The 26,544-nt window shown below is 46.1% G+C and overlaps 1 protein-coding gene across 4 annotated transcripts in view; it reads left to right on the top strand.

Annotated features, from left to right (window-relative positions):
- TBC1D22A (TBC1 domain family member 22A) overlaps positions 1–26,544 on the top strand; it is a 333,653-nt gene that overhangs the window by 69,525 nt on the left and 237,584 nt on the right. For all 4 annotated transcript variants that reach the window (XR_011997920.1, XR_011997919.1, XM_072741980.1 and 1 more), the window contains exon 5: positions 21,842–21,912. Coding sequence is in view for 2 of the 4 variants with exons in the window: in XM_072741980.1 (XP_072598081.1) it covers positions 21,842–21,912 (71 nt within the window). In the remaining 2 variants the exon portion in view is untranslated. The remainder of the gene's footprint in view (positions 1–21,841; positions 21,913–26,544) is intronic.

Here is a 26,544-nt window from a genome sequence, read left to right as displayed (position 1 = left end):
TTGGGCAGAGGGCAGCAGTGATAACCAGAACCGGGGGCCTTTTGTGATCTCTGCCCCTCCCCCACGGAGACCTCTCCGACCGGTCCTGCGACTTCTGGGCTTCAGCTTGCTCCTGAAAGACTTGCAGAGACGAGAAGGGGTGCTGGATGCAGATGCGGACTGCTCCACACTGTAACTACCACTTGGAACTGTGGCTTTGCTCCCTGGGTGGTTTGTGTTCACTCTGCCCTGGGTGGCCAGATGGATTGCAGAGCATGGTCTCTTTGTCTTCATTTAAGTTATTCTTGTTAATCATGTGTCCAGCCGTGTGAGTTTGGATGAGCTCAGGTAAGTGACAGTGATGGCGATTCTTGAGCTTGGCTGTGGTTGCTCTTTGGGGGATGTCTGGAGAAGTTAGCCAGCCTTGGCACAGCTGCTGCGTCAGGGGGCTGTGGGGCTTCCATCCTGTGCACTCGTTCACGAAGCAGCTCCTCTGGCTGCGTGCCTGCTGTGTGGCACGTGTCGTGCTCAGTGTGTGTGTGGGGGTTAGAGCCCCTGACATCTGGAGCTTGTAGTCAGGGGGATAAGGGAAAAGCAGCGATGGCGGTGGGTAGGTGTGTCCATGTGTTTGCACCCATGTGTGCGTGTGATGGTGGTGAGGAAAGCCCAGGAGTCTCTTCTCATCATCTTGGGAGGTAGGGCCAAGCAGAAGCTACCACTGTGGTTGCCTTTGGGGGACACTGGTAAGTGTCTTGTGCACTAGCAATGTCATGGACTTGGCGTGTCCGGGCTGGTGTCAGTGTGCTGAATGTGTGCACGCGTGTGTATGCATGGGAAACTCATGGTGGAAATAAGGTGTGCAGAACCCTTTCAGGGAGGCATCCAAGTTTTGGGAAATAACCATTGTCCCATTCAAACAATATGCGGGTCACACCCCTAGGATGACTGTAATGAAAAATGACGAAAGTGTTGGCAAGGATGTGGAGACGTTGGAACTTCCTGCACGACTGGTGGGATTTGAGGTGGTGCAGCCCCTGTGGACAATCTGACAGCTCCTCAAACAGTTGAACTTGGAGCCACCATGTGGCCCAATGGTCCCCTTCAGGAGAATGAAAACATGAATCCACTTAACAACTTGGGCCTGAGTGTTCACAGCGATTATTTATAATAACCCCAAAGTGGAAACAACCCTGAATGTGCATCGTGTGGTGAATGGATAAACAGAACCCAGTCTCTCCACTGAGAAAGAGTGGAGTGTCACTCAGCCACTGAAAGGAGTAAAGCGCTGACATGTGCCATGACCCAGATGAACCTTGAAAACACTGTGTTCGGTGTGAGGAGCCAGTGACACTGGCCGTGTGGTGTGTGATTCACTGATACGAGGTGTCCAGAACGTCCCTGTGAGACAAGCCTGCTTTGGGGCTTTGGAGGCCCCAGGCTCCTGACCTCCAAGTCTGTTTGCCTGGGCACCAGAGCCCCAGGGCCGCTCCTGTGGGGGGTTCTGCTTCCTTGGCAGCCCTACCTGGCGTTGGCAAACACTTTGAAGGGCCTTTAGGACCCAGAGCTCAGCAGGTAAACGTCTGTGGAAGGCTGGAGGCTTCGGAGGAGGACTTGCCCGTGATGAGCATCTGTTCATGCTTCTGGACCTTGCTTCCCTTCTGCCTTCATCCTCATCCCTGCCTCCCTCTTGGTCTTTCATGCTCCACCTGTGCTCCCCGCACCGGCCCTGGTCACCTTCCAACCTGCTGCAGGGGTGCAGGGATGATGAAGGTGTGCTGTAGGCTCAATTTGTGTCCCCCCCAAATTCTCATGTTGAAGCTTAGTTTCCAGGGCGATGGTGTTAGAAGGTAGGGCCCCCAAGAGGTGATTAGGTGGGGCCCCCATGGACTGGAGCAGTACCCCAGAGAGTACCCTGGGCCCACTTGCCACTGGAGGGCGCGGCAAGCAGGCACCGTCCGTGAACCAGGAAGAGCCTCCCCTGATGTTGGGCTCTGGCCTCCAGAACTACAGGCAATACCTGTTGTTTATAAACAACGGTTGCGAATAAGCCGCTTGGGCTCTGATAGAGCATCCCGAGCGCGGTGGACGGGGTCAGTCCAGGGCGAGGCAGAGTTTCTGCCGTGCTGATGGTGAGGGAGGCACCTGCTGCTGGAATGTGCCCATCGCCTCACTGGGGAAGTGTGGGCAGAAGTTCTGAACACCTGGAAGATGTCAGTTCAGTTGCATCGGGGCTCTTTGTGCCCTGGTCTGGTGACTGTACCTGCGTGGCCGGCTTTGACCTCCGCTGGGACTTTTCCCCTGGCTGGCAAGAGTGTCGGCGGGCCACACGTCATTTGGGGGTTTGGGGTTCGACTTGCAGCTGCTTCCAGGTATGGTTGGAGATACGGAAGCGTTCTCCAAGTGCCCTGTTCCTGAAATCTACATTTTACTCCCCACTTGGCTGAAGCTCAACTGTCTGGAGGTCATTAAAGGTGTGACGTTGGCCCAGCAATGCCTGAGAGCTGAATGGGAGCTGAGAAGTGGGTTGGTTCGGTTTCCTGTTCTGTAGCTGGAGGCGTGGAGCCTCAGAGTCCGTGTTTGAGCACATGCCTGTTGAGCACTCATGGGGGCCTGCACATTGCTGCCTAGGCCGCAAGGCTCAGCCCTGAGTGGAGTGGAGGCGCCTGCTCAGAGTGGCCGGGTGCAGTGCCGGGGCCAGGGCAGCTCTGGAAAGCAAGCACCGTTCTTCCGCCCGTGGGAGGCTTTCACCATCTTTGCTTTGACCTGAAGCATTTTGCAGCCGCGAGCGCTTCTTGCAGTTTTCCTCCCTGGATTTCTTTGACCCCCACCGTCTCTGAGGTTCCCCTGTGACTCCTTTCTCCTTCTCCACCTCCAGCCCCATGTGTTTGCCAGTGTGTACTTGTTAGCCCGTGTCCTGTCATCCTCTCCCGTGATTCGGGGTCCGACATACTCCTGAGCTGTCGTCCACAGCCTGCTGTCTTCTGGAGGTGCCCTTTGTAATATCCTTGGACCTTCTCCATCTATAACGTGTAAAGTGTAGTAGAAAGATCGTGGACTTTGGTTTTGATTCTGGCAGCTGAGCCTCGTTCCCCCTTTGTAAAACAGGGCCGAGAAGTTGTCCCGTGGTGATGCGTACCTGGCACAGCCCTGCTCCCTAGCTGCCACCAGTGATCACTGCTCTCCACCCGCCCCCATTGCTCTGCTCTTCCTCCTCTGGACTAGCCGGCCCTCCCCACTGTGGTTTAACTTGGAGCTGTCGCCAGTCTCTTTTATCCAGGGTAAAATTTGGGAGTCATCATCAAACCTCTGTGCTGCTGCCTCTGCATATCTAGTTATGCGGAAGCCTCCCTGTTCTCATTCTTTTGAAATATTCTTGCGTTCTTTCTTTCCATCTTTCTTCTGTCTTTGATGGGCTCGCCCTGGTTCAGACCTGTATTATCTCTGCCGCCTTGTCTCCCTTTTTCCTGTGACATATTCCATGTACTGGCAGGAGGTGCATCAAATTGAAACATGGCTCTCCCTCCACTGGAACAGCTCCCTGCTGCTTCCAGGACGGAGGTCAGACTCCTGGTATTTAATGCCCTTCGTAATCGGACTCCTAATTACTCGTTCATCCTTTTGCTCTGTCCAGACATAGGAGCATATCGATCCTGGGCTGTTGATTGGTAATCTCTGCCGAATACTTAGTAATAGGAACTATTACAACGTATGCCAAAACACGAAATTTTTTGATGATTCTACAGTGATAAAAAGCAACTAGTACAGAAGTTAAGTAATAACACTTAACAGTAGATCACATTCTCTCCTGGAATGTGTCTTGCCTCCCATTTTCATTTTCTTTGATCTTTGTACCCTCGGCAGCCTTCCCATCCTGTGCTACCCGGATGGACTGAGTCAGTGCCCTGTTTATAGGTTGATCACAAGCCTGAGATGTCGGCAGTGTGGGTTTATCCCTGTTGTCATAGCATAATTATTAATACTTTATTATTACTAATTATTATTATGCCCTCTAGTGTGGATTTAAACAGTATATCGTATGGTCACCCTGCCTCTGTGTAACGAAGAGTATTTCTTTGCTCTGTGCTCCCTTTTTGGCCCTGTGTTTGAATGCATGTATTGTGACAGAGCAGCAGCTCCGGAGACTGACCTAGAGCCCTTATTTCTTGCCCATCTCACTTGGCAGGGGTAGGTTTTTGTATTGTTCGTTAGGTTTTTAGCACCTTGCCTGTGCAGCCATAATGGAAGGAGTTAGGAGTACGGGGATATGTAAGATACAGCTCCTGTCCCTGGGGAGCCTGAGGTCAGGGTGCCGACAGACTGGGACCAGATACAGCTTCTGCTGGCATGGATGGAAGTGTGCACCCAGAGGAGTAAGGGGGTGATCACTTTGGTGTGGTGGAAGTGGCCTGGGGGCAGGCTGGGAGCCAGGGCAGGATCCCTGGAATCAGTTTCATGGATTAGCAGTGGCATGCTGATAGACACCAAGGGTGGACTGTGTTCTAGGTGAAAGCACCCTATCGGTACCAGGCGTAGGCCCCAGCACGATGAAGCAGGCCTGACTGTGCCTTGCAGGCCAGTGGGCGGGGTTCACGATCAGTTCTTGACTGTCCCCAGGTCTTTCTCTCATTGCCATCTGAGCCTTCCTTCTGTGCATTTACATGTGAAATTATATGCAGGGGACTATGGGATTATGTTGGTTTGCCTTTGTAATTACATTGCATACTTATCTAAAATTAATTGAGCTTATCACTGACAAGACTGTCTTCAGCCTTTCTGTGGGGTGTATCCAGCTCCCCTTCTGGTGGATTCCTCAGTCGTGTGGGACGTTTATGAGTATGCATGCTGACCTTCAGAGCCACAGAGAGAGAGACTGGGCAGAGGGGTCAGCTGGGGAGAGCTGGGGGACAGCACGGCTCTCCTGCCTTTTCCTGAAGGTGTTTGGTCTAGGGGCCTTCTGCAGAGTGCTGGGTGCCCAGCCACAGTGAGCAGGTGCAAGAGGGATGGTGAACTGGAGGAGGTCATGATAATCTCAGGGTCCGAACCAAAGGCGTCCATGTGGCCAGAAGCTCTCTCTCTCAGGGGCCTGTGTGTGGCTGCCCTGTTGACATGAAGGCTCTCAGCATCAGAATGACTATCCTTGCTGATCCCAGACCTGTTACTGACCATGCTTGTGAAGAAAGGGACTGACCTGCTACGAGTGCTATTGTTGGCAAACAGTGCTGACCCAGAAGGGGATGGAGCTAATTCCTGGTGTGTGTGTGTGTGTGTGTGTGTGTGTGTGTGTGTGTGTGTGTGTGTATAACATATATTTTAGTGCAGGAATTCTAGGAGGCTGAGGGTGTGTCTTCAGTAGGTCCACTGGAAAGCAGAGAAGCAAACCTCCAGCTTCTAATTTGCTTGAAAGGATTTGGATTTTTAATATGAAACAGCAGTAGCCTTCCCTTTAATGAAATGCCACGCGACACTGGCTGTGGGATCGATGGTATTGAAGGGAGAACGGGTCTTGTGAGTCCTTGCAGAGTGATAGCGAGTGACTGGGTAAGCTCTCTGTCTGGGGGGTGAGCGAGGGGGCTGGTGGATGAGGGGTGGGGTTCATGGAGGGGGTGGCTGCAGGATGTGCACATGAGTTGCATTTTGCTTCTCCTTGCTGTAGACCTTGAGACATGAGTTGCCCCATAACCATTTTGGGTGTGTTTCTTGATTTCCTGCTAGTGACTGATGGCTATAACTCTAATTTCATCAGTTCTCTACCATTAGACATTTAGATCATATTTTTTAAAATTTAGAAATAGTGCTGCAGTGACCATCTTGATGCATAAATATTTATTTGCATTTTGGATGATTTCTTTGGGATAGATTCCCAGAAATGAAATGAAATTACTGGCTGAGAGGATGTGAGCATTTTCAGTAGGCTGGGATGTGCACTGGTGGCATCTCTCCCCCTGGCAGCTAATCATAGAATTGCCTTCAAACCTACTTAGTGAAGGCTAAAGCACTTCCTGAGTTGCTGTGGATGCCTGGAGCCCTCACACACAGGGCTCCGTGGGCATCACTAGTGATTCCCAGGCTAGTGATCCATGGCACGCTCTTCTCCTGTGATACGGGCCAGTGGCCACAGCTCCAGGTCAGCCTCACGATCATGAGGGTCAACAAACCATATACCGGCACCTGTGTTGTTCCTCCCTGTTCTGTACAGCGTTCGTTAGATTCCACGAGATACTCAGTCCTTTACTGCAGATTAGGCTTTGTGTTAGCTGATTTGATCCTCGTAGCCTCGCGTGAGCATGTGGGCACGTTTAAGGTCAGTTGGGCTAAGCCGTGATGCTCGGTAAGTTAGGTGTATTAAGTGCATTTTCAAACCTAGGATATTTTCCAGTGATGATAGGTTCACTGGGATGTAGCCCCATCCATCATAAGTTGAGTGGAATCATGTAATGTGTGGCCTTTTGAGGATGGCTTCTTTCACTTACTGTAATGTTCTCAAGGTTCATCTCTGTTATAGCAGGTGTCCTTCAGGTTTTTAAAATTAATTTTTTTTTTTTGTAGAATAATATTCCATTGCTTAGACAAGCTACATTTTATTCATCCTTTCATCACCTGACGGATGTTAGGAGTATTTTCACGTTTCAGCTGTTACAAGTGCTGCTACCATGAATGTTCCTGTACACATTTCTGGGTGGACGTGTTCTCATTCCTCTTGGGGACACACCTGGAGGGGGACTGCCGGGTCCTGTGCTCAGTTTGCATTGGAGGAGTTCCAGTCTGCTCATATGGTTTATTACAGCCACCTGAGTAGGTGTGGTGTGTGGCATCTTAAAATGGTTTTGACTTCCCTGATGGCTAATGATTTTGAGCACCTTTTCTTTCTTTTTTTTTTTCCTTAAAATTTTATTTAAATTCTAGTTGGCTAATAAACAGTGTAGTATTGGTTTCTGGAGTAGAATTCAGTGATTCATCACTTACATAAAACACTCAGAACTCATCACAAGTGCCCTCCTTCATTCCCATCCCCCATCTAGTCCATCTCCTACCCACCTTCCTCCATCAACTCTCAGTTTGTTCTCTATCGTTAAAAGTCTTTTATGGTTACTTCCCTCTCTTTTATTTTCCTTTCCCCATGTTCATCTGTTCTCTTTCTTAAATTCCACATATGAGTGAAATCAAATGATAATTGCCTTTCTATGACTTATTTCGCTTAGCATAATATACTCTAGCTCCATCTACATTGTTGCAAATGGCAAGATTTCATTCTTTTTGATGGCTAAATAATATTTGTGGGTGTGTGTGTGTGTGTGTGTGTGTGTATACATACACATACCACATTTTCTTCATCCATTCATCTGTCGATGGACATTGGGCTCTTTACATAGTTTGAGTGTTGATAATGCTGCTATAAACATTGGGGTGCAGGTGCCCCTTGAATCAGCATTTTTGTATCCTTCGGGTAAATACCTAGTAGTGTAATTGTTGGGATGTAGGGTAGCTCTATTTTTAACTTTCTAGGGAACTTCTGTACTGTTCTCTGGCTCTACCAGTTTGTATTCCCACCAACAGTCCATGAGGATTCCCCTTTCTCCACATCCTTACCAATATCTCTTGTTTCTTGTGTTGTTGATTTTAACTATGCTAACCAGTGTGACGTTATATCTCATTGTAGTTTGACTTATATTTCCTTGATAATGAGTGATACTGAGAATCTTTTCCTTGTTAGCTGTCTGGATGTTTTCTTTGGAAAAATGTCTATTCATGTCTTCTGCCCATCTCTAAACTGGATTCTTTGGTATTTTTTTTTTTGAGTGCTGAGTTTGAAAAGTTCTTTATAGATTTTGGATACTAACTCTTTATCAGATAGGTTTTTGCAAATATCTTCTCTCCCATGCCATAGGATGCCTTTTAGTTTGTTGATTGTTTCCTTCCCTGTGCAGAAGCTTTTTATCTTGATGAAATCCCAGTAGTTCATTTTTGCTTTTATTTCTTTTGCCTCCAGTGATTGATTGTCTGCTAAGAAGTTGCTGTAGCCAAAGTCAGAGAGGTTGCTGTTGTGTCTCCTCTAGGAATCTGATGGATTCCTGTCTCACATTTAGGTCTTTCATCTCTTTTGATTTTTTTTTTTTTTTGTGTGTGTATGGAATAAGAAAGTGGTCCAGTTTTATTCTTCTGCATGTGGCTCTCCAGTTTTTCCCACAGCATTTGTTGAAGAGACTTTTCTATTGGATAGTGTTTCCTACTTTGTCCAAGATTAGTTGACATCTAATGGGTCCATTTCTAGGTTTCTTATTCTGTTCAGTTGATCTACATGTCTGTTTTAGGGTCAGTGCTATACTGTCTTGATGTTTACAGCTTAAAAATATAGTTTGAAGTGTAGAATCGTGATGCCTCCAGCTTTACTTTTCTTTTTCAGGTTGCTTTTGTTATTTGGGATCCTTTGTGGTTCCATACAAATTTTAGTAATGTTTGTTCTAGCTCTGAAAAATGCTGGTGGTGTATTGATAGAGATTGCATTAAATGTGTAGATTGCTTTGGGTAGAATAGACATTTTAACAATATTTGTTCTCCTGATCCATGAACATGGAATGTTTTTCCACTTTTTTGTGACCTCTTCAGTTTCTTTCATAACTGTCCTATAGTTTTCAGAGTATAGATCTTTTGACCTCTTTGGTTAGGTTAGTTCCTAACTATCTTATGGTTTTTTGTGCAATTGTAAGCAGGATCGATTCCTTGATTTCTCTTTCTGCTGCTTCATTATTGGTACATAGAAACGCAACAGATTTCTACACATTGATTTTATATCTTGAAACTTTGCTGAATTCATGTATCAGTTCTAAGAATTTTTTGGTGTAGTCTTTCAGGTTTTCTGCATAGAGTATCATGTCATCTGTGAATAGTGTAAGTTTAACTCCTTCCTTGTCAATATGGATGCCTTTTATTTCTTTTTGTTGTCTAATCGCTGATGCCAGGACTTCTAGTACTCCGTTAAATAGTAATGGTGAAAATGGACATCCCTGTCTGGTTCCTGACCACTGTGGAAAAATCTCAGTTTTTCCCCATTGAGGGTGCTATTAGCTGTGGGTCTTTTGTATATGGCCTTTATGGTGTTGAGGTATGTTCTCTCTACACCTACTTTGTTGAGGATTTTTAACAAGAAAGGATACTGTATTTGGCCAAATGTGGAGAACCTTTTCATATTCATATTAGCTAGTAGTATATATTCTTTAATGAAATATCTATTAAATATTTTGGCCTGTTTTTAATTGGGTTATAGGTCTTTTTGTTGGTATCCAAGACTCTTGACACTGAACATCCATTTCTTCTTGTTGGTTGCCATGAGGATCAGGCTCCAGGTAGGAGACTGCAGGGAAGCTGGCCGTGGGCTAGCAGGCTGTTCTGTGGCAGCCCTGTGCATCTCTGGTTTAGCCCCTCTGGGCCTGAGTCCCGTATTACACATTTGTGGTGAAGCAGTCAGGGGCAAGCACATTATTGGTGTCCTTGTAGGAATGCCTCAAGCCATCCCAGATGCTTCCCCTGCTGATTTGCAGGGAAGAGAAATCTCTTGTGCAGGAGAGCAGTTGATAGTGAGGACATGCTGAGTTGTAGAGTGGATCTGCCTTCAAGGGCAGGCCTGGCTGGGCAGGTGGCCTCGAACTTTGCAGATGGGAGGGCCAAGGAGAAGCAGGACACGTACCATAGAGGAGGGGAAAGTTATTTTCCTGGCACTGCTGACAGTGACTTCTGCCTTGGTAGGATTTGTTTTCCCCACTGCGAATAAATTGGGTGTGTTCACTGAGGTAAATTATAAAAACGAGAGAAAGTAAAAGAAACGAAAAGAATTCTAGTTGTTATACACACAGTTACATTAAAACTAGCAAGACCAAGGGCACCATAAGCAAATGACAGGAAAATAAGTGAGATTACCAGAATCCTTTTTGATGTAAATATACACAATACTATTCCTTTCTGGTTCTGACATGACTAATGTCTTCTAGTGAATAAAATGCTTCCTGGAGTTGGTTTTGAAATCATGTGAGGGAGGAATCCTGTTTTGCCAAGGGACTGTGCTGGGGCCCCTGTGATGGGAGATGCATTATTTGCCTATTTTATAAATTTTAAGAGTGTCATATGTGGCAGTAAATGGGGGTGCAGAGCGTGGTACTGACAGGGAAGGTGGATGTAGGTTTGTGGCTCCTTTGAGGGAGGCCTCGCCGGTCTGAGCAGCTCTGTCTTGTGAAGGGATATTTGAAAGCAAGTAATATGTTTAATTTTTAGAAATGTGTTTTATCTCATTTAAATGAACTTAACTGTTAAGCATAGTGCAGTTTCTAGAATAAAAAGAGTCTCTGTTTTAGTTTTTCAGTCCTTTTAAAGCATTTCTCTTTGGGGGGTTTTCAAATGTAGCAGCACAGCTGAGGCTAGAACGCAGCTGGATTGGCCATGTGTTTTCTCACTGGTAGCTTACAGGTCCTTAAGTCTGTGAGCAAAGGAAATGGCAGGAGACCCCAGGGGCCCCTCTCCCTATCTTTTTTAGAGCTCTCAGGATTGCAGGTATACTTTACCTCTTGATGAAAGAAAGTGCCAGAAGGGTACTTTCTAAATGCTGTGCAGATTCTGCAGATTCTTACAGTCGAGCCATAGGTGTTACTTTTCTGCTCTGGAAGCACAGAGTTGTGGCCTCTTCCCCTTCCCTCTCTCCCGGGTACTTAACCTCCATTTCTGGGATGTTGGCATTCATTGTTCTTTGACTCAGGTTCTCGACTGAGCCTGAGCCGTGCTCAGGACTGAGTACTTCTCCTTCCCGGGTACTTAACCTCCATTTCTGGGATGTTGGCATTCATTGTTCTTTGACTCAGGTTCTCGACTGAGCCTGAGCCTGAGCCTGAGCCGTGAGGACTCCTGGTAAGTTCTCTTTTTTCCCAAGGTCATTAATCTGGGGGGGAGAGGGGGCTCCTGCCTAGGTGGGGGCTCTTACTGCCTCCTGATCCCCAGGTAACAGCTCCTCCCCCTTCAGCTGCCACCCAGCTCTTTCTGGGGATCTCAGGCCCTGGTTGGCTGCCCCCGATTCTGCTGGGCCTCCCTCCACAGGCGGTGGGTGGGCTCAGCTGTCCCTGCTCTGGGGAGCTCCCCACTCGGCTCCTTTCCATCCATCTTTCCAAGTTGCCACTTCTCTGTCTGCTGTGTCTCCTCCTTCGTGCCCTTGTCCTAGTTAATGACCTTGTTCCTTTACCACCACGTCGGTGAGGTCTAGGGTGCGGGCAGAGAGAAATCTCTCTGGGTTTTAACTAGGCTTCAGAGTGCCTCTCAAGCAGCGGCTCCCTGGGAATCTTCCAGGACATCTCCCTTCCGAGGGGAGGCCACCTCTGCTTCGATGTCCCATGTCACCTGTGCAGCTTTATCATGCAGTCCCCCTTCATGCTTGCGTTTTTGGCTTCTTTCTCTCTACCCACCCATGGGGCCCCTGGATGGTAGGAATGGGTCTGATTGTACCCTTCAAGGCTAGCTCAGCTCCCGGTTGGTGGTAAGTGTTGGTCGATGTTCCCTGGGTAAATGAATGTGTATGACGGACTCCAAGTAGGGCCAGTATTTAAGTGGCTTTGGCCCCTGGGGCATCTTACACAAAGTGGGTGCTCGATAAATGTTGGTCAAGTGGACTGATTTATGAGCCTCTCCTGGACTGTGGCTTTTAGGAGAAAGAAATGTGCTTGCTTTGCAGACCTTTTTGCTGGTGAGTGCTCAGCTTTTAGATTAGATTCACATTTAAGCCTAAGTGATTGCAATGTACATGCATTTCTTATTTTTATTCAGTGTTTCTTCCAGATTTTATTGCTATAAAAGATTTTTAAAAATCAGAATTAAAACTGACTAAAAAGAGATGAGTGTTAGGAAAAAATAGCGTAAATTAGGAGTTGATTTTTCTGTTATTCCTGGCTTTTCTGAAAACGGTGCTTACAATTATGAGTTCTTTGCATATACCATTTTATGACAGATTTCTGGTTTGGTCTCAAATGTGGTATTTTACATCCAATTAGGACGAATGAGTCCCGATTGCTTCATGGTTTGGGTTCACGCAGTGTGCTGAATAATTACATCAGTAAGCATAGCAAAATCATCTTCTTGCATTTGTGGAGTGTGTCACAGCTCACAAATGCTCTCTCATGTATTGTCTCTGTGCCTGGTGAAAATTCTGTGACTCTCTGAGGCTGGTATTTTTAATTTATTCCATGTTTCAGAGGAAGAGATTGGAGCTCAAGAGATTAAGGGGACTGTCTGAAGCTACACAGATTCTCGTTGGCTGTGCTGGCTCCTGAACCCAGGTCCATTGAGTCTACAACGAGTATTTGTTCTTCTGTACTTCTCTCCTACCTCCCTGCTTCTTTTGGTCCTGGGGGGTCTGCTATGGGAGTTTTTCAACTGGGAATTATATTGAGAAGTAAAGCCTTAAAGAATAGATGACCATGGAATTATGATATTGGTGTTTTCATGAAAACATTACAAAATTTTCATTTTCAGAAAACATTCATTGTTGGAGAAGGCAGATACACTCTTTATTTCTCATTCACTTTCTACTTATTAAAGTTTTTCTTGCATTTCTAGTGATTTTACAGCCTGGATTCCAAGAAATACAGGGATGGAAAGCTAAAAGGAAAGCCAAATACAAGCTTTAAACAAGAAGATTCAGGCAGTTGAAATAAAAGGGTGGAAAAAGATATTCCATGCAACTACTAATCATAAGAAAACTAGTTTGCTTATAATATAAGGAAAAGCAAACATCTAGAAAGAGAGTTTTATTAGAGATAGAGAGATTTCATAATGATAAAAGATTTAGCTCACTAAAGATGTATCTTTCCTAAATGTATGTGTACTTCATAATTCATGAAGCAAAAATTGAGAGGAATAGACAAATTCACTATCACAGGCAGAAATTTTAGTACCCCTCCCTGAGTAGTTGATAGAGTAGGTAAATTAAAACATCAGCAAAGATGTGGAAGATACAAATCAATAAAGATGTGGAAGGTACCACTGTCAACCAACTGGATCTTGTTGATTTATCTACCACATGTGGATGACCGAAGAAAGTATATTCTTTTCAGGGACCTGTGACACATTCACCGGATAGATCATATGCTTTGCCAAAACAAATCATAATAAATATTGAAGGATTGAAACAACACCAAGTTCATCTGACCAAATGCTTTAATTTAGAAATCAGTCTTGCAATTAGATGCCCAGGAAATTCTTGAATATTTGGAAATTTGTCAGCATACTTAGAAATAACTCATGGATCAAAGAAATCACAAGGAAAATGAGAATCTGTTTTGACTTAAATGATAATGACAAAACATATGAAAATCTGTGTGCTGCTGGTGAAACAGTGCTTTGAAGGAAGTTTATGTCTTTAAATGTGTATCTTAGAAAGGAATAAAGGCTTCAAATCAATGATCAAAGCTTCCACTTTAAGAACCTAGGAAAAGAGGAGGAAATTAAATGAAACCAAGTAAAAGAGAAATAAAACAAGGGTGGAAATTAATAAATTGGAAAATGGATAAATAGGAAGAATCAACAGAATCTGAAGTTATTTTTTTGTGAAGATCAGTAAAAACTTCTAGTTAGATTTGATCATTGGAAAAAAAAGAGAAGACACAAATTGCGGTATCAGAAATGAAAAACACCACTACAGACCTAGAGATATTAAGAAGATAATAAGGGCATATTGTGGGATGCTTGGGTGCCTCATTGGTTGAGCGTCTGCCTTCGGGTCAGAATGTGACCCCGGGGTCCTGGGATCAAGTCCTGCATCGGGCTCCCTGCATGGAGCCTGCTTCTCCCTCTGCCTGTGTCTCTGCCTCTCTCTGTGTCTCTCATGAATAAATACAATAAAATCATTAAAAAAAAGTAAGGACATATTATTTGCAAATTTATGCCAATAAATTGAAGAACTGACATGAAATGATCATATTCCTTGAAACATGTGACCTAATAAAATGGATACCAAAAGAAAGCAAAAACCTTAATATCCCTATGCCAATTAAAAAACTTTCTTTTTAAGATTGATTTATTTTTTGGATAGAGACAGTGTGTGCATGTGCATAAATAAGAATAGGGGGAGGGGTAGAGGGAGAGAATTGGAAGCAGATTCCCTGCTGAGTGTGGAGCCAGATGTGGGGCTTGATCTCAGACCCTGAGATCATTACTTGGGTGGAAATCACAAGTCCAAGTGCCCCCTAAAAAACATTTGTAATAAAAAAACCTCCAAGGGCGCCAGGGTAGGTCAGTTGGTTAAGCATCTGATTCCTGATTTTGGCTCAGGTCATGATCTCTGGGTTCTGAGATTGAGCCCTGCATCGGGCTCTGTGCTCAGTGAGGGCTCTGCTTAAGGATTTCTTTCCCTCTCCTTCTGTTCCTGTTCTCTCTCTCTCTCTCTCTCTCAAATATATATATATATATATATATATATATATATATATATATTTTTTTTTTTTTTTTTAAAGCCTGCACACAAGAAAAATATCAGGGTTAGATGGTTTCCTAGCAAATTCCGTTACATATTTAAAGAAGAAATAATACCAGTTCTTCAAAAGATGTCTCGGGAAAGAAAGGAGGAGAAAACCTTAGCTCATTTTTTGCAGGCCCCATAACCGTAATACCAAAACCTTACAAAGACATTGGCAAGGAAAAGAAGCTAGAGACCAATATCCCTGATGAGTATAGATAAAAACAGTTCTTTAAAAATATGTTAGTTGACTTCGGCTTTAACCATGAAAGATTAGCTGCCAAAGGACTTGCTCTCCTGTTTGTAAACAGAAACTTGGATCATATATGTGAAACAACTGTTTCTAGGCCTTGTGTCACTGGCGGTGCAGAACTGTGGTCCCTGGGAGAAGGGAAATATGCAAGGTGAACTTCTCATTTACTTCTGTTTACTCTTGAAAGTTGTTTTCAGGCTGCTGCACAGAAAGGGAACAGAAACTGAACCTGGTGAATCTGAGACAGAGCGTATGGAGCACAGTGCTGGAGAGCAGAGTGTTCCACAGAGATAGAGCCCGCATACCTGCAGAGGGGCCCCATTGAGTCCTTGGCAGAGCGCTGGCCTATTCATGAGTGGGTGAAAGATTCTGGGGCAGGGGAAAGCATCCCCAGGAAGCAGTAAGTTGAATCATCCCCGGAGCTCACAGAGGCATGGCTGCCGGGTGTTGTTGACCATCACCTGCTGTAGGAACTGGGAACTGGAAATTGGCTCTCTCTTGAGTCCCACATCAGGGTAATGTGGGAGCTGAATGTGGGCAAAAGCCTGTGTGCTCAGGACCTGAGGACTCTGCAGGGACCCAATGCAGGAGAAGCATGTTCTGAAGAAGATCCAGCACCCACACTCGCTGTGGGAACTGTGTGCCAGAGGCTGGTGAACAAGGCATAGGAGAAGTTGGGGGAGGAGACCCCTTTCTCCTTTAATGTCCCTCCTTCACTCTGGACTGAGAAAGATGACATCATGCCAGCCAGCCAAGGAGAAGTATTTACAAGACTCAGTTCCATTATCACAGAGGCCGTAAATTGATAACTGGTACATCTGGCATTCAATTAAAAAAAAAAAATCACAGGCATGCAATGAAACAGGAAATATGACCTAGAATTGGGAGAAAAATCTATCATTAGAAGCAGATCAGATTATGAACAACTCAATAAAGAGATGGGTAAAAGATTTCAAGATAAGTATCATAGAAGGTATAGAAATGGCCAGTAAGCACATGAAAATCTGATTACACTCAATATCATTAGTCATCACAGAATTGCTAATTAAAATTGTAAAGAGATACCTTTGACACTTGCTAGAATGGCTAAAATAAAAGACTAACAGCACTGAATTTTGACCAGGATGTGAGGCACTTGAAGCTTTTATACATTACTGGTGGGAAGTGTAAAATGATACAACCGTTTTGAAGGACCATGTGGCAGTTGGTAAATACGTATCTGTCATACAACCCAGCAATTCTACTCCTTCATGTTTGCCTGATAGAAATGAAAACATAGATTCACAAAACATAAGATCATAAGAATGGTCATAGCTGCTTTTCAATCATGAAAGCTTGTGAATAACCCAGCTACCTGTGACTGTGTAAGCATATTGTGATGTATTCATAGCCTAGATTAGTATTTCTGCTTGTGAAGAATAAACCACTGTACATGCAACATTATGACTCTGACATATTATGAGCAAAGGAAGAAGAATACAAGCAAGTACAATCTATATGTACTATTTATATGGATTTTAACATCAGGCAGGGATAATCTATGGTGATAGATATCAGAAGGTGTTAACTTGGAGTGAGGGTAAAGAATTACAGAAAAGGGTGATAGAAATGTTCTGCATCTTGTTTGGGGGAGAGGTGGCTACATTCATTCTTTCACTGCCTACAAATTGTATGTCAGTTAAAAAATATGACGCTCCATCCCTGCCTCTCCCCCAAAAGACACCACATCTAGGAGTAGAGGAAAGAACTGGATGTTCTTTTCTTCAGCATTTACTGCCAGGCTATTGCAAGGCTCTGCCTCAGGATGCAAAGGAACAGAATCATGGCATCCGATCTGCAGGAGCTTATAAGCCACTTCTGGGAGGTGAGATTGATGCTCAGACACAGCACTGTAGGGTGGGCGTTTAGGTGAGCTGGCCCCAGATGTTCTGGCACTCACAGAAGAGGGAATTGGGTGAGGCGTGGAGTTTTCAGGAAGGCTTCATAGATTTGGCAGAGGTTGAGCTGGGCCTGGAAGGTTGTGTGGATTTTGAAAAATTGGAGGTAAAGTTGGAGATGCCACAGGAATTTGTAGCTCTGTAGGAACATAATAGGGTACACAATGAAAGGTACTTCTTCCATTGCCCTTCAGCCATTCTCTGGATCCCTCCTCCAAGACTGGCTATGTTTCCAGGCTCCACTGTACACTTACAGAAATACTCAGTGTGGGACATCTGGGTAGTTTAGTTGGTTGAGCATTTGACCCTTGATTTTGGCTCAAGTCATGATCTCAGGGTCCTGAAATTGAGCCCCAAGTCAAGCTCAGTGGTCAGCATGAAGTCTACTTGTCCCTCTCCCTTTGCTCTGTCCCCTCCCTGCTATCTCTGTTATAAATAAAATCTTAAAAAAAAAAAAAAAAAGAAATAGTGCATCTGTACTCTCCTTGCTCTTGTTCTGTCTTCACAGACTTATTCCATACCCACCCAGAAAGGCATCCATTCTTTTCCATGGTGGTGTTATAGTCCAATGTGTGGATGTAATGGTGTTTTAATCATCTCTCTATTAATGGACGCTCTGATTGTTTCTAGTTTTTCTTATGACAAGGCTCAAATGAATACCCTATGAATAACCCCTTACAAATGTCCCTGTGGAACAGATTTTTTCAAGTGAAGTTGCCTCTCAAATGTTATATACCTTTACAATTTGACCAACAAAGGGGCACCTGGGTGGCTCAATTGGTTAAGCATCTGATTCTTGGTTTTAACTCAGGTCTTGATCTCAGGGTCATGAGTTCGAGCCCTGCGTTAGGCTCCATGCTGGGTGTGGAGCCTACTTAAAAAAAAAGAAAAAAGAAACAATTTGACCAAGAAAAAGTTCTGTTCATATGCACTCAGACCAGACTTGTAAGAGAGTGGCTCTTCACCCACAGTCTCATCAATACTGGGTATTATTCATTTAAAATTTTATTCAATTTGTGACAGATTTCTTGTTCTACTGATGTAGTTATTTAATCACCATTGAGAGTATGTGTGTGTCTATTTTTTGTGCATTTGTTAGCTATTTCTAGTTCCTCTTCTGTGAATTTTCCATTTTTGTATAGGTTGGTCATTCTTTTGTATGTGTTCTTTATATATTAGTGATGTTAGTCTTTTTGTATTGTATGTTAACACATTTTTCAAGTCTCTCATTTTTTTTTTAAAGATTTTATTATTTGAGAGAGATGGAGAGAGAGAGAGAGAGAGAGAGAGAGAGCGAGCACAAGTCGGGGTGAGGGGCAGAAGGAGAAGGAAAGGGAGAAGCAGACTCCCTGCTGAGTGGGGAGCCAGATGCAGGGCTCAGTCTCAGAACCCCGGGATCATGACCTGAGCCAAAGGCAGATGCTTTACTGACTGAGCCACCCAAGCGCCCCATATCCGTCATTTTTTTTTCTTTAACATTATAGTGGTTTTCGCCAGAGTCCTTTCAAACTTTTTATATAATTAGTTTGTTAACCTTATTTATAGTTCTGAGGTTTGTGACTTGCCTGAAGGCCTTTCTCCCATCTGAAAATAACATAATATTCCTCTGTATTTTCTTATAGTATTTTTTATCTTTCCTTTACACATGCATGCATACACACATGCACATACATGTACACATACTCCATTTAGGTCTTTGGCGCTTTAATCATTTGGAAATAGGTTTTCATGGTAAGATACTGGAAATAGCGCTTTAATCATATGGCGCTTTAATCATATGGAAATAGGTTTTCATGGTCTGATTTCCTTTTCTGAAAAATAGGTGCTGTATCGTTTGGACACCATTGGCTGATGGCCCCTTGATTTGAAATGCTGTTGTAATCATAACTGTGCAGGGTTGATGTGAGCCATTCATCTGTTACATCCATCTTTCTGCTTAGTCTCACTGCTAGAACCCTGGGGTCTTAAGTACCGTAGATCTCTTACAAATTTGCTTATCTGGTAGTGCAAGTCCTCTCACACTATTCTTTTTGGAAATTTTATTGGCTGTTTTTATGCATTTGCTCTTTCAGGTGAGCTTAGTGTCAATTTATCAGGTTTCAGAACATGCATGGTATATCCCACTGGGATTTTATTGGCTTTACGTTGAACTCAAAGAATTTTTTTTTATTTTTATTTTTAAAATTTTTTATTTATTTATGATAGTCACAGAGAGAGAGAGAGGCAGAGACACAGGCAGAGGGAGAAGCAGGCTCCATGCACCGGGAGCCCGATGTGGGATTCGATCCCGGGTCTCCAGGATCGCGCCCTGGGCCAAAGGCAAGCGCCGAACCACTGCGCCACCCAGGGATCCCCGAACTCAAAGAATTTTTAAGTGGCAGTTGATAGCATTGTAGTGTTGAAGCTAGATCCAGTGGTACATGCTTGCTTACTGCTCTTCTTTCACATCGAGCCACTGTCACCTCTGCACTGGGCTGCAGAAGCAGCCCATCAAGTGTCTCGTTGGGACCACTGGCCCCTCTGATCCCTTTTTCTCACTGAGACCAGGGCTTTGCCTTAGCAGTTCACAGGGCTGAGAATATCATCCTCCAGCCCCTCTTGCCACAGATTTCTCCTCATCTGTGGGTCTTTTCTCAGTTATCATTTCCTCAAGAAAACCTTCCCTGCTAGGTAAACATTCTTTCCCCTGTTGCATTTCCCAGCCTTACTTCTTCTGAGTCCAGTTGTAATTTTACATTTGCTTTGGGTTCCCTCATGTCATGCCCTCTGCCTGCCCAGCGCCCAGCCCTGAGGCGGTGCTCCTGAGTACCAGCTCTTGCCAGTGAGCTTGGGGTTTTCCTCTGTGTCTTCATGTCTCTAAGCAAAACCTTCACAGTATTCCTCATATGGTAGTGGCCAATTTTTGTTAAGCTTATGCCTGTAACCTTTTCTGTTTATTTGGCTGCTGGTGGGGAGAAGCTCTTGGTTTCGGGTTGTTCTTGTATCTTCCTGCTGAACTCAGGCCTCATTGCTGCACCTCCTTCTTGGCTTCCTCCTCAGGCTGGGTTGGTGCCGGATAGTGCAGCAGCCCCAGCCTCCTCTCGGACCCTACAGCCTGCAGAGGAGGCATAGAGGGTGTGTCCCCAGAAGATTTCTGAAGAGCAAGGAGGGGCTTTCTTCTCAGCAGCCCCCAGCTAATTTGCTGTCTTCTTTGCAGCTCGGATGGGGTCCCAGGCCCGTTGTGGAGTCCCTCCCAGGTGAGGGCAAGCCTTAGCTCTGCAACAATCAGTCAGTTCCAACTTCAGAGTGGTGGGTTCAACTTCCCCCCAGGCTGACTCCTCTTGTTACCAGGGCTGCCAGGGTGGGGGTGGTGGATTGTCACTTTATACAACCCGGATTCTGCTAGAAAGGTGGAGGGACAAACAGGCCCTGGACATCTATCAGAATGATCCTGTGACTTTCCCATCAATCCAGTTTAACACCTTGATAAAGCTACAAGATTTCCTGGTGCAGAGCCATTCTTCTGTTCCTGGAGTAAACTGTACATACTATTCTTTGAACATCGGGTTGTGTTTTGATCTGTGTGGATTTTGTTTTGGATCTTTTGTCCATATTCATGAGTGAGATTGGTCTGTGTCACACGAAGCCTTTTTACTAATGGAAGTTAATAGAGTGGAGAGATTCTGGGATGTGAAGGTCATTCAGTTCCTGGGCCACTGTGGCTGCGTCACTAAGCTCTCTGAGCCTGCTCCTCATTCACACGGTGGGGACAGCCCTGATGAGCTCAGGCTGCCATGCGGAGCGAATAGTGTCCGTGAAGGTGCCTGGTTAATGCTAAAGCTGGCACACTCAGAACTTCGGACACACACCCCCGGCACCATGTTTGTGAGTTTCCTCCATGAGGAGACAGGTTCGGAAAACACAATGGAGATTTCTCTCGGCTTTCTTCATATAAACCATAATCAGAAAACCAGCCTTGTGCGGGAGGAGAGGCCCTGGGAACATGATGGTAAACATTACATTATTGGTGTTCAGATATTAGGTTCCTGCTTTTCATAATATCCTCAGGGTGTGGGGGAAGATTCGATATTTTCTGAGATTCTGCTGTAAAGCGCAAGTTATTGCCGGTACCATCGCCCAATTATTCTGTACTTATTTTACTTAGACTGTAGTAATTGGAAAAAGATTAGATGTCAGGACTTTGTATTTTGTTGATTATATTACCAAAGTCTCTTTAATCGTTTCTTTTATTCCTAGTATTAATCATGAGCTCCTAGCTGTTAGGAGAAGAGCCTAATGGTGGATTCCTAACTTAAAGGAAAGAAATAATTACTTCAGTTTCAGTGGGATTGACTGAGTGTTGATATACTTGTAAATTGAAACGTGTTCTCTAGCCATTCGGGGCTAGAGAGACATCGGGGAGACACAGAAGGTCCTACGGAATTCAGAGACCCATCTCCTCACCCCCCAGCCCCTGCTTGCCCTCTACTGCCCTCGGGAGGCTCCGCACCGGGCTCCTGGCTCCTCTGCTCCTGGCTGGCCCTGGCCCTCTGTGACCTTCCCACCTGTGGGTCTTTGTGAAGGCAGCAGTGACTTGTACTAGTCCACCTTGAAGACCGTGTTGTCCTTGATGTGTATAAGTAACCTGGCTACACCCTTGATCAGTGCTGTGTGAGCACACACTTATCTCCATTAAATAATCTCTTTCAAAAGCAGTCCTGAGCAGAGCTCCTCCTATTCATAGGCAATGAATGGGGAGAGTGAGGCAGGATGCAGGAAAGAAGGGAGTCCTGGGAGGGCGGTGGAGGTGGGGACAGGTGATGGTGGTGGTGGCAGAGGGAGAGAAATAGTGATAAGGAACAAGGGAGGGAGCGTGTGGAGGGGAGCCCCCGCTTTGGGCTGCACTGCTTCCTGGAGGGAGGTGTGTGGCACCTCACCTGTCTCAGGGTGGCTCTGGGGACACTTGCCATGCATTTAGCAGAGGTGCACTCTATATGGCTTAAATGTAGGCAGGTGACAAAGTGGAGGTAACTCCGTGTCTCGTATGTTGTGAACAATCAGTATCAGAAATCTTTATCACTTAGGTTCATTCTGGTTTCACTCCTGGGGCCCCCTCCTGCCAGGAACACTGATGAGATATGTCAAAGCCCCATGGCGAGTCCACTAACCGTTTGTAAACCCTGTTTTCTTTGTCTTCTTTGTTGCCAACAGAGGAATTACGCAAGTTGAGCTGGTCTGGAATTCCTAAGCCGGTTCGCCCCATCACCTGGAAGCTTCTCTCAGTAAGTCTCTGCGGGCCTGCTCATCAGCTTGGCCTGGCCCGGAGTGTGGCCCGTCAGCCGTGGCCCAGGCAGGCACCCGGTTTTTGCAGCAGTGAGCAGGGCCTTTGCCTGAGCTAAGGTGACATTTTCCATCCTTTGCTTAATTTCAAGCTTGGTTTGACAAGGCTGGCAGAGAATGAGGAGAAGTAATTATTTATGACAGCTGTATTCTTTTTCTCTGATTTTATTATTCTAAAAATCTTTGTAATATTTTCAAACCTGTGATAAAGGATCCAGCATAGACTATTTCAGTGCTTAAGAATCCATCACAGCAAAATATGTTTGACCAATTTCTTTCTTTCTTTTTTTTTTCTTTTAATGTACTTTAGTAGCCATGTTAGGGGGAGAAGTTGGTGCTAAAAGTATCTGTGATTCTGTGATGGAGGCTGTGGTTCTGGGTTCCTCCTCCCTAAACTGCCCACTGCGGAACTCCTGGAGGGCATCGGGTGGGCAGGTGGGGCAGCTGTAGCACACTCCCTGGTACTTCCCTCGGGTTGGTATCAGAAGTGAGCTTGGTCCTGCTCAAAACTTTGGGGTAGTTTGTAGACTGTCTTCTCCTTTATCCCTTTTTAAATTATTTTTGTTGCTAAATCAGTAAAGAACTCTAAGTGTTCACTCTAAATTGGGTCTGACTTTCAGTATTTAAAAGACTGTTTCTTGCTAATGAGTCTTAATAAATTTGTAGCTTAGTACCTCGTAATCCTAAATGCAGATGCCGTTCTCAACAGTGAATATTTATAGATTAAATATTCTCTTGCAATTAAAATTAGACCTGCTACAATTGCTTATACAGAAATGTTTGGTGTCTGTTATTTTAAGCATTTGTATCTACATTTCCAAATGTCCTCTAGGATAGGTTACAAGCTTTTTAGATGGAACTGTAGGACATTCTGACGAAAATACGCTTAAAACCTTCTAGTGCAGTTTTGTATTTGTTAAGGCTGTGCTGCCTCTGGGTGGAGAGCCCTCCTGAGTTGTTTCACCCTGTTCCTTTCCTTTGGTTCTTGGTCTGTGTCCGTTGTAGCTGAGCTACCCTGTGTGTGCTGCACAGGGCCCGGCTTGGCAGGCACGTGACCTGGGCTTCAGTGGGCAGAGGAGTAGAACAGGGAGGAGGCAGGGGCTCCACTTTGTTGGTTTGAATGGGAAGGAGGGTGTAGGTGGGTAGAGTCTGTAACCAGGAATTTTGGGGATGCGAAGGAAAGATCATTCAGGCTTCTCAGGTACATGTACTTGCGTGACCTGTTAACTGATCACAGGGACTCCTTGCCCAGACACAGAGATGAATGAGGTCCTTGCCCTCCCCATCAGGAGGAACTGGGTCAAGTCATCCTGCTCAGTGGGATGCACGGGGTGCAGGGGAGGGCAGGGCAGCAGCAGAGCAGCAGCGTGCGATGCCGAGGACAGACAGCCCCTTCCCAGGGTTGGCAGGTGCTACAGGTGGGAGGCTGGGGACTGGGAAGGACAGAGGTGAACTTGGTGGTTCCGGACCCCTTTAGTTTAGGCGTGGATTGATAGATGAGTTAAAAAAAGTGTTGGCATCAGTGAGCAAAGCCTGTCTGTCTAGAGTTGGGGAGAGCACTTAGGAGGGGAGGGTTGGTTTCAGGGCAGGGTGCCTACCCCTGTGGATGGCAGGCCAGGCTCCTTGGTGAAGGTGGGATGCTTCTGGAGCATCTTGAAGGGTGTGTCAGTGTCCTCAGGTCGGGGAGATGGGGAGGGTGTATGGCCTGGGGGATGCAGCTGGGGTTGGAGGGAGAGCTGGTTCCCCAGGAATGGCAGGTGGACTGCTTGGATTAGGGAGGGGTGGGGAGCCAGGGGTAGCTGGGGACCAGGAGCAGGCCAGCACCTGCAGGAGTTGAGTGAGGTGGGCAGGGGGATGGGGATGGGATGGCTGTTTCTGGAGCGGGAAGGCCGGAGTCTCTTCACAGGTCTCTTGGCTAGTGCCTTTATTCATTTGATCAGTATTTCTTGAGCAATTTTCTGTGTCTCTGGCACTGTGTCTGGTGCTGGGAGATAAGAAGGGAAGTGGATCAAGTTCCTGTCCCTCATGGGACCTGCAGAAAACAGAGGGGGTCCCTGCCTTCCTTGGTCTCCCCCAGGAGAGACTGGGATTTCATCCATTCTCTCAGGAGTCAAGATCCCCAGGGAACTGCTCACCCTGTGTCTCTTCCTGTACTTTTTTGCTCGTTTCACAGTATCTGTTGAGTGCTTGCTGTGTGCTGGGCTGTGCACGTGCGAGAGATCCCTGCAGAAGTGGTGGTCTCTGGCTGCCGAGCTGCAGGAGCAGTTAGGTTGGTATCACAACCAGGGCCTGGCAGGAGGTGGGAGAGTGTGCCTGTTGAAAGGAGGGGGTGCACAGCCAGGACAGAAAACTGGGCAGGGGAGGAGGGGCTAGAGGCTGCAGGAGTGGGGGTGGGTGGGACTCGGCCTGCTGTAGTGGGACACTGGTTGGTTCTTTGGGGCTGGACTCCTCATTCAGGGGACACGTGCTCCTCGTTTCTTCACCATGCTCTGGGTTGGAGTAGTAGTCTCACCCCAGCCTTCAGGTGCCCCCAGACAGCCTGGAGAGACAGGCTCGTGCACATTCTGCATGGTGCTCTATGCCCCGGAGGTAAGATGGGCTCTGGGCATCCAGGGGAAGGGAACCACCAGGTTGAGGGGTGCTAGTCAAACATGGGCATGGCCGGGGCGGGGGGGAGGGAAAGGAGGTCAGAATTGAGAGGCCATCATCTCCTTTCCCCTAAACATTGACCCAGGAGCTGCCTTGTGAGCCTCACCTTGCCTCCTGGTTACTCCCAAGGAGACAGCTGAAGCATGTTTTCTGTAGCTGAAGAGTTGGCGAGCACCGTGAAGGATGCTAATCATTTATTTCTGGCTCAGCGAGTGTTTCCCTTGCATCTGCCCTCAGCCACCAGGCCCTTTGCGAGTGCTGGGTCACAGAGGAATCTTGGAACATGGTGGGGAGAAAACCCAGCAGGCATGTCAGGGCCATGGGGGTGTGGAGAAGGGTCCCCCAAGTGAAGGCCACCTCCCTGAATCCCAGGCTTCACATTCCACTCTCCTGGGAAGCTTTTGCAGATACTGGGGTCTGGGCCCACAGAGCAGATTGGAGCCTTGGGGTAGACTGAGGCATCGGGGTTTGTACCAATTCCAGCCAACGCTAGGCTGAGCAAGGGTGAGGGTAGTAAGGACGTGATGGCTTTGGGCTTTGGGCTGCCCTCTTGACCTGTGTTTTTTTCATCTTGGGTGCACGTTAGTGGTGCCTGGGAAACTAGGTGTCTGGAGTCCACAGGGATTCTCACATGTGGCCAGGTTGGGTTCCACGTGGGACAGCAGGGCATGCACGGACCAGCCGGGAGACAGGACCGACTGGAAGCAGCATGCCTGGGCTGAGGTGCCTGGGCTTGACTGAGAGGGTAGTGCCCCGGAGGCTCAATGGCGTGGGTGAGGCTGACTCCGGCCCTGCCTGTCGCTTCCGGGACCCTGAACCCAGGGACCGCGGAGAATCTGTCATTTGTCCTGTTGAAGAAGACAACTAAAGCTGCACTTGAATATGAATCTACTTCAAGACCTGGCAAACTAATGACTTCTTCCCCCAGTATGTTAACGATTTGTCATTAACGTGATCCTGGTGGTCTGTTGAAGAGCCCTATTCTTAATGGATGAGTAAGAAATGCTCCTTTAATGAAGAAAGATGGAAAGCTTGGCTCCTGTCATTTACGGAGGACTAACATATACTCTAGTCTAGGACATATCGTTAAACCACCATTAATGCTGTTTAACATTTAAATTTCATGCAAGCATGGCAGTAATTTTTTAAAAATTAGCACTGTAGAAAATCGTATTTTTGGCCCACTTAGTAATAACTATTTCAGAAACATTGAACAAAAACTAATTAAACATTGAACATTTATGCTACTGAGCAGAATGGTTACAAGTGATAAGTGAGGTGCTGGCGTCACCCTGTCTTCTTGAGGTGTGTCAAGGTAGGTTCGCATGTAAACCCACAGGAGGGAGCCACTTGGTGCGTGTGTCACTGGGACAATTTTATATAAGTATATGCAGGTATTATTGTTTTACGTTTATGATTAGTGTTTTTATAGCATGCTAATACGGCAATTAAGTTTTCTGTAGTTCTGTCATTTAAAATTCATTGCATACTTGAATATATTTCGTTTGCATAATTTCCAGTCTGGCTTAATTATCTGAAGGCCCCAACTTGCATATGTGTGTTTTCCTTTAGGAATGGGAGTGTCAGGAGTGTGTTGGGAGCGGGGGAGGCTTTTTATTGCCTGGTTCCCATTATGGCATGCTGCCTTTTAGAATTTCTCTTTTAAGAAGTGAAGTTAAAATCTGGGAGTAGGGGAATGTGTGAATCCTCGTTCACAGTCAGTAAGAGCCCTTCAGTGGCTCGGGGTAGGATTGATGGACGGCAGCCCACGAGGTTCCCTGGTTGCCCCACTGGGCCAGATCGAAGGTGGGCCCTGGCCTGGCACACGGGGCCTCCCCGTTGGCTGCCGCACATGTCCACGCTCCTCACTGCATGTGCTCTGGCCTCGCCCAGGCAGCCTGGACATGCTGCCTGGTGCACTCGAT

Source organism: Vulpes vulpes, chromosome 16, assembly GCF_048418805.1.
Source record: "Vulpes vulpes isolate BD-2025 chromosome 16, VulVul3, whole genome shotgun sequence".
Classification (NCBI taxonomy): Eukaryota; Metazoa; Chordata; class Mammalia; order Carnivora; family Canidae; genus Vulpes; species Vulpes vulpes.
This window is presented reverse-complemented; position numbering and strand designations above follow the sequence as displayed.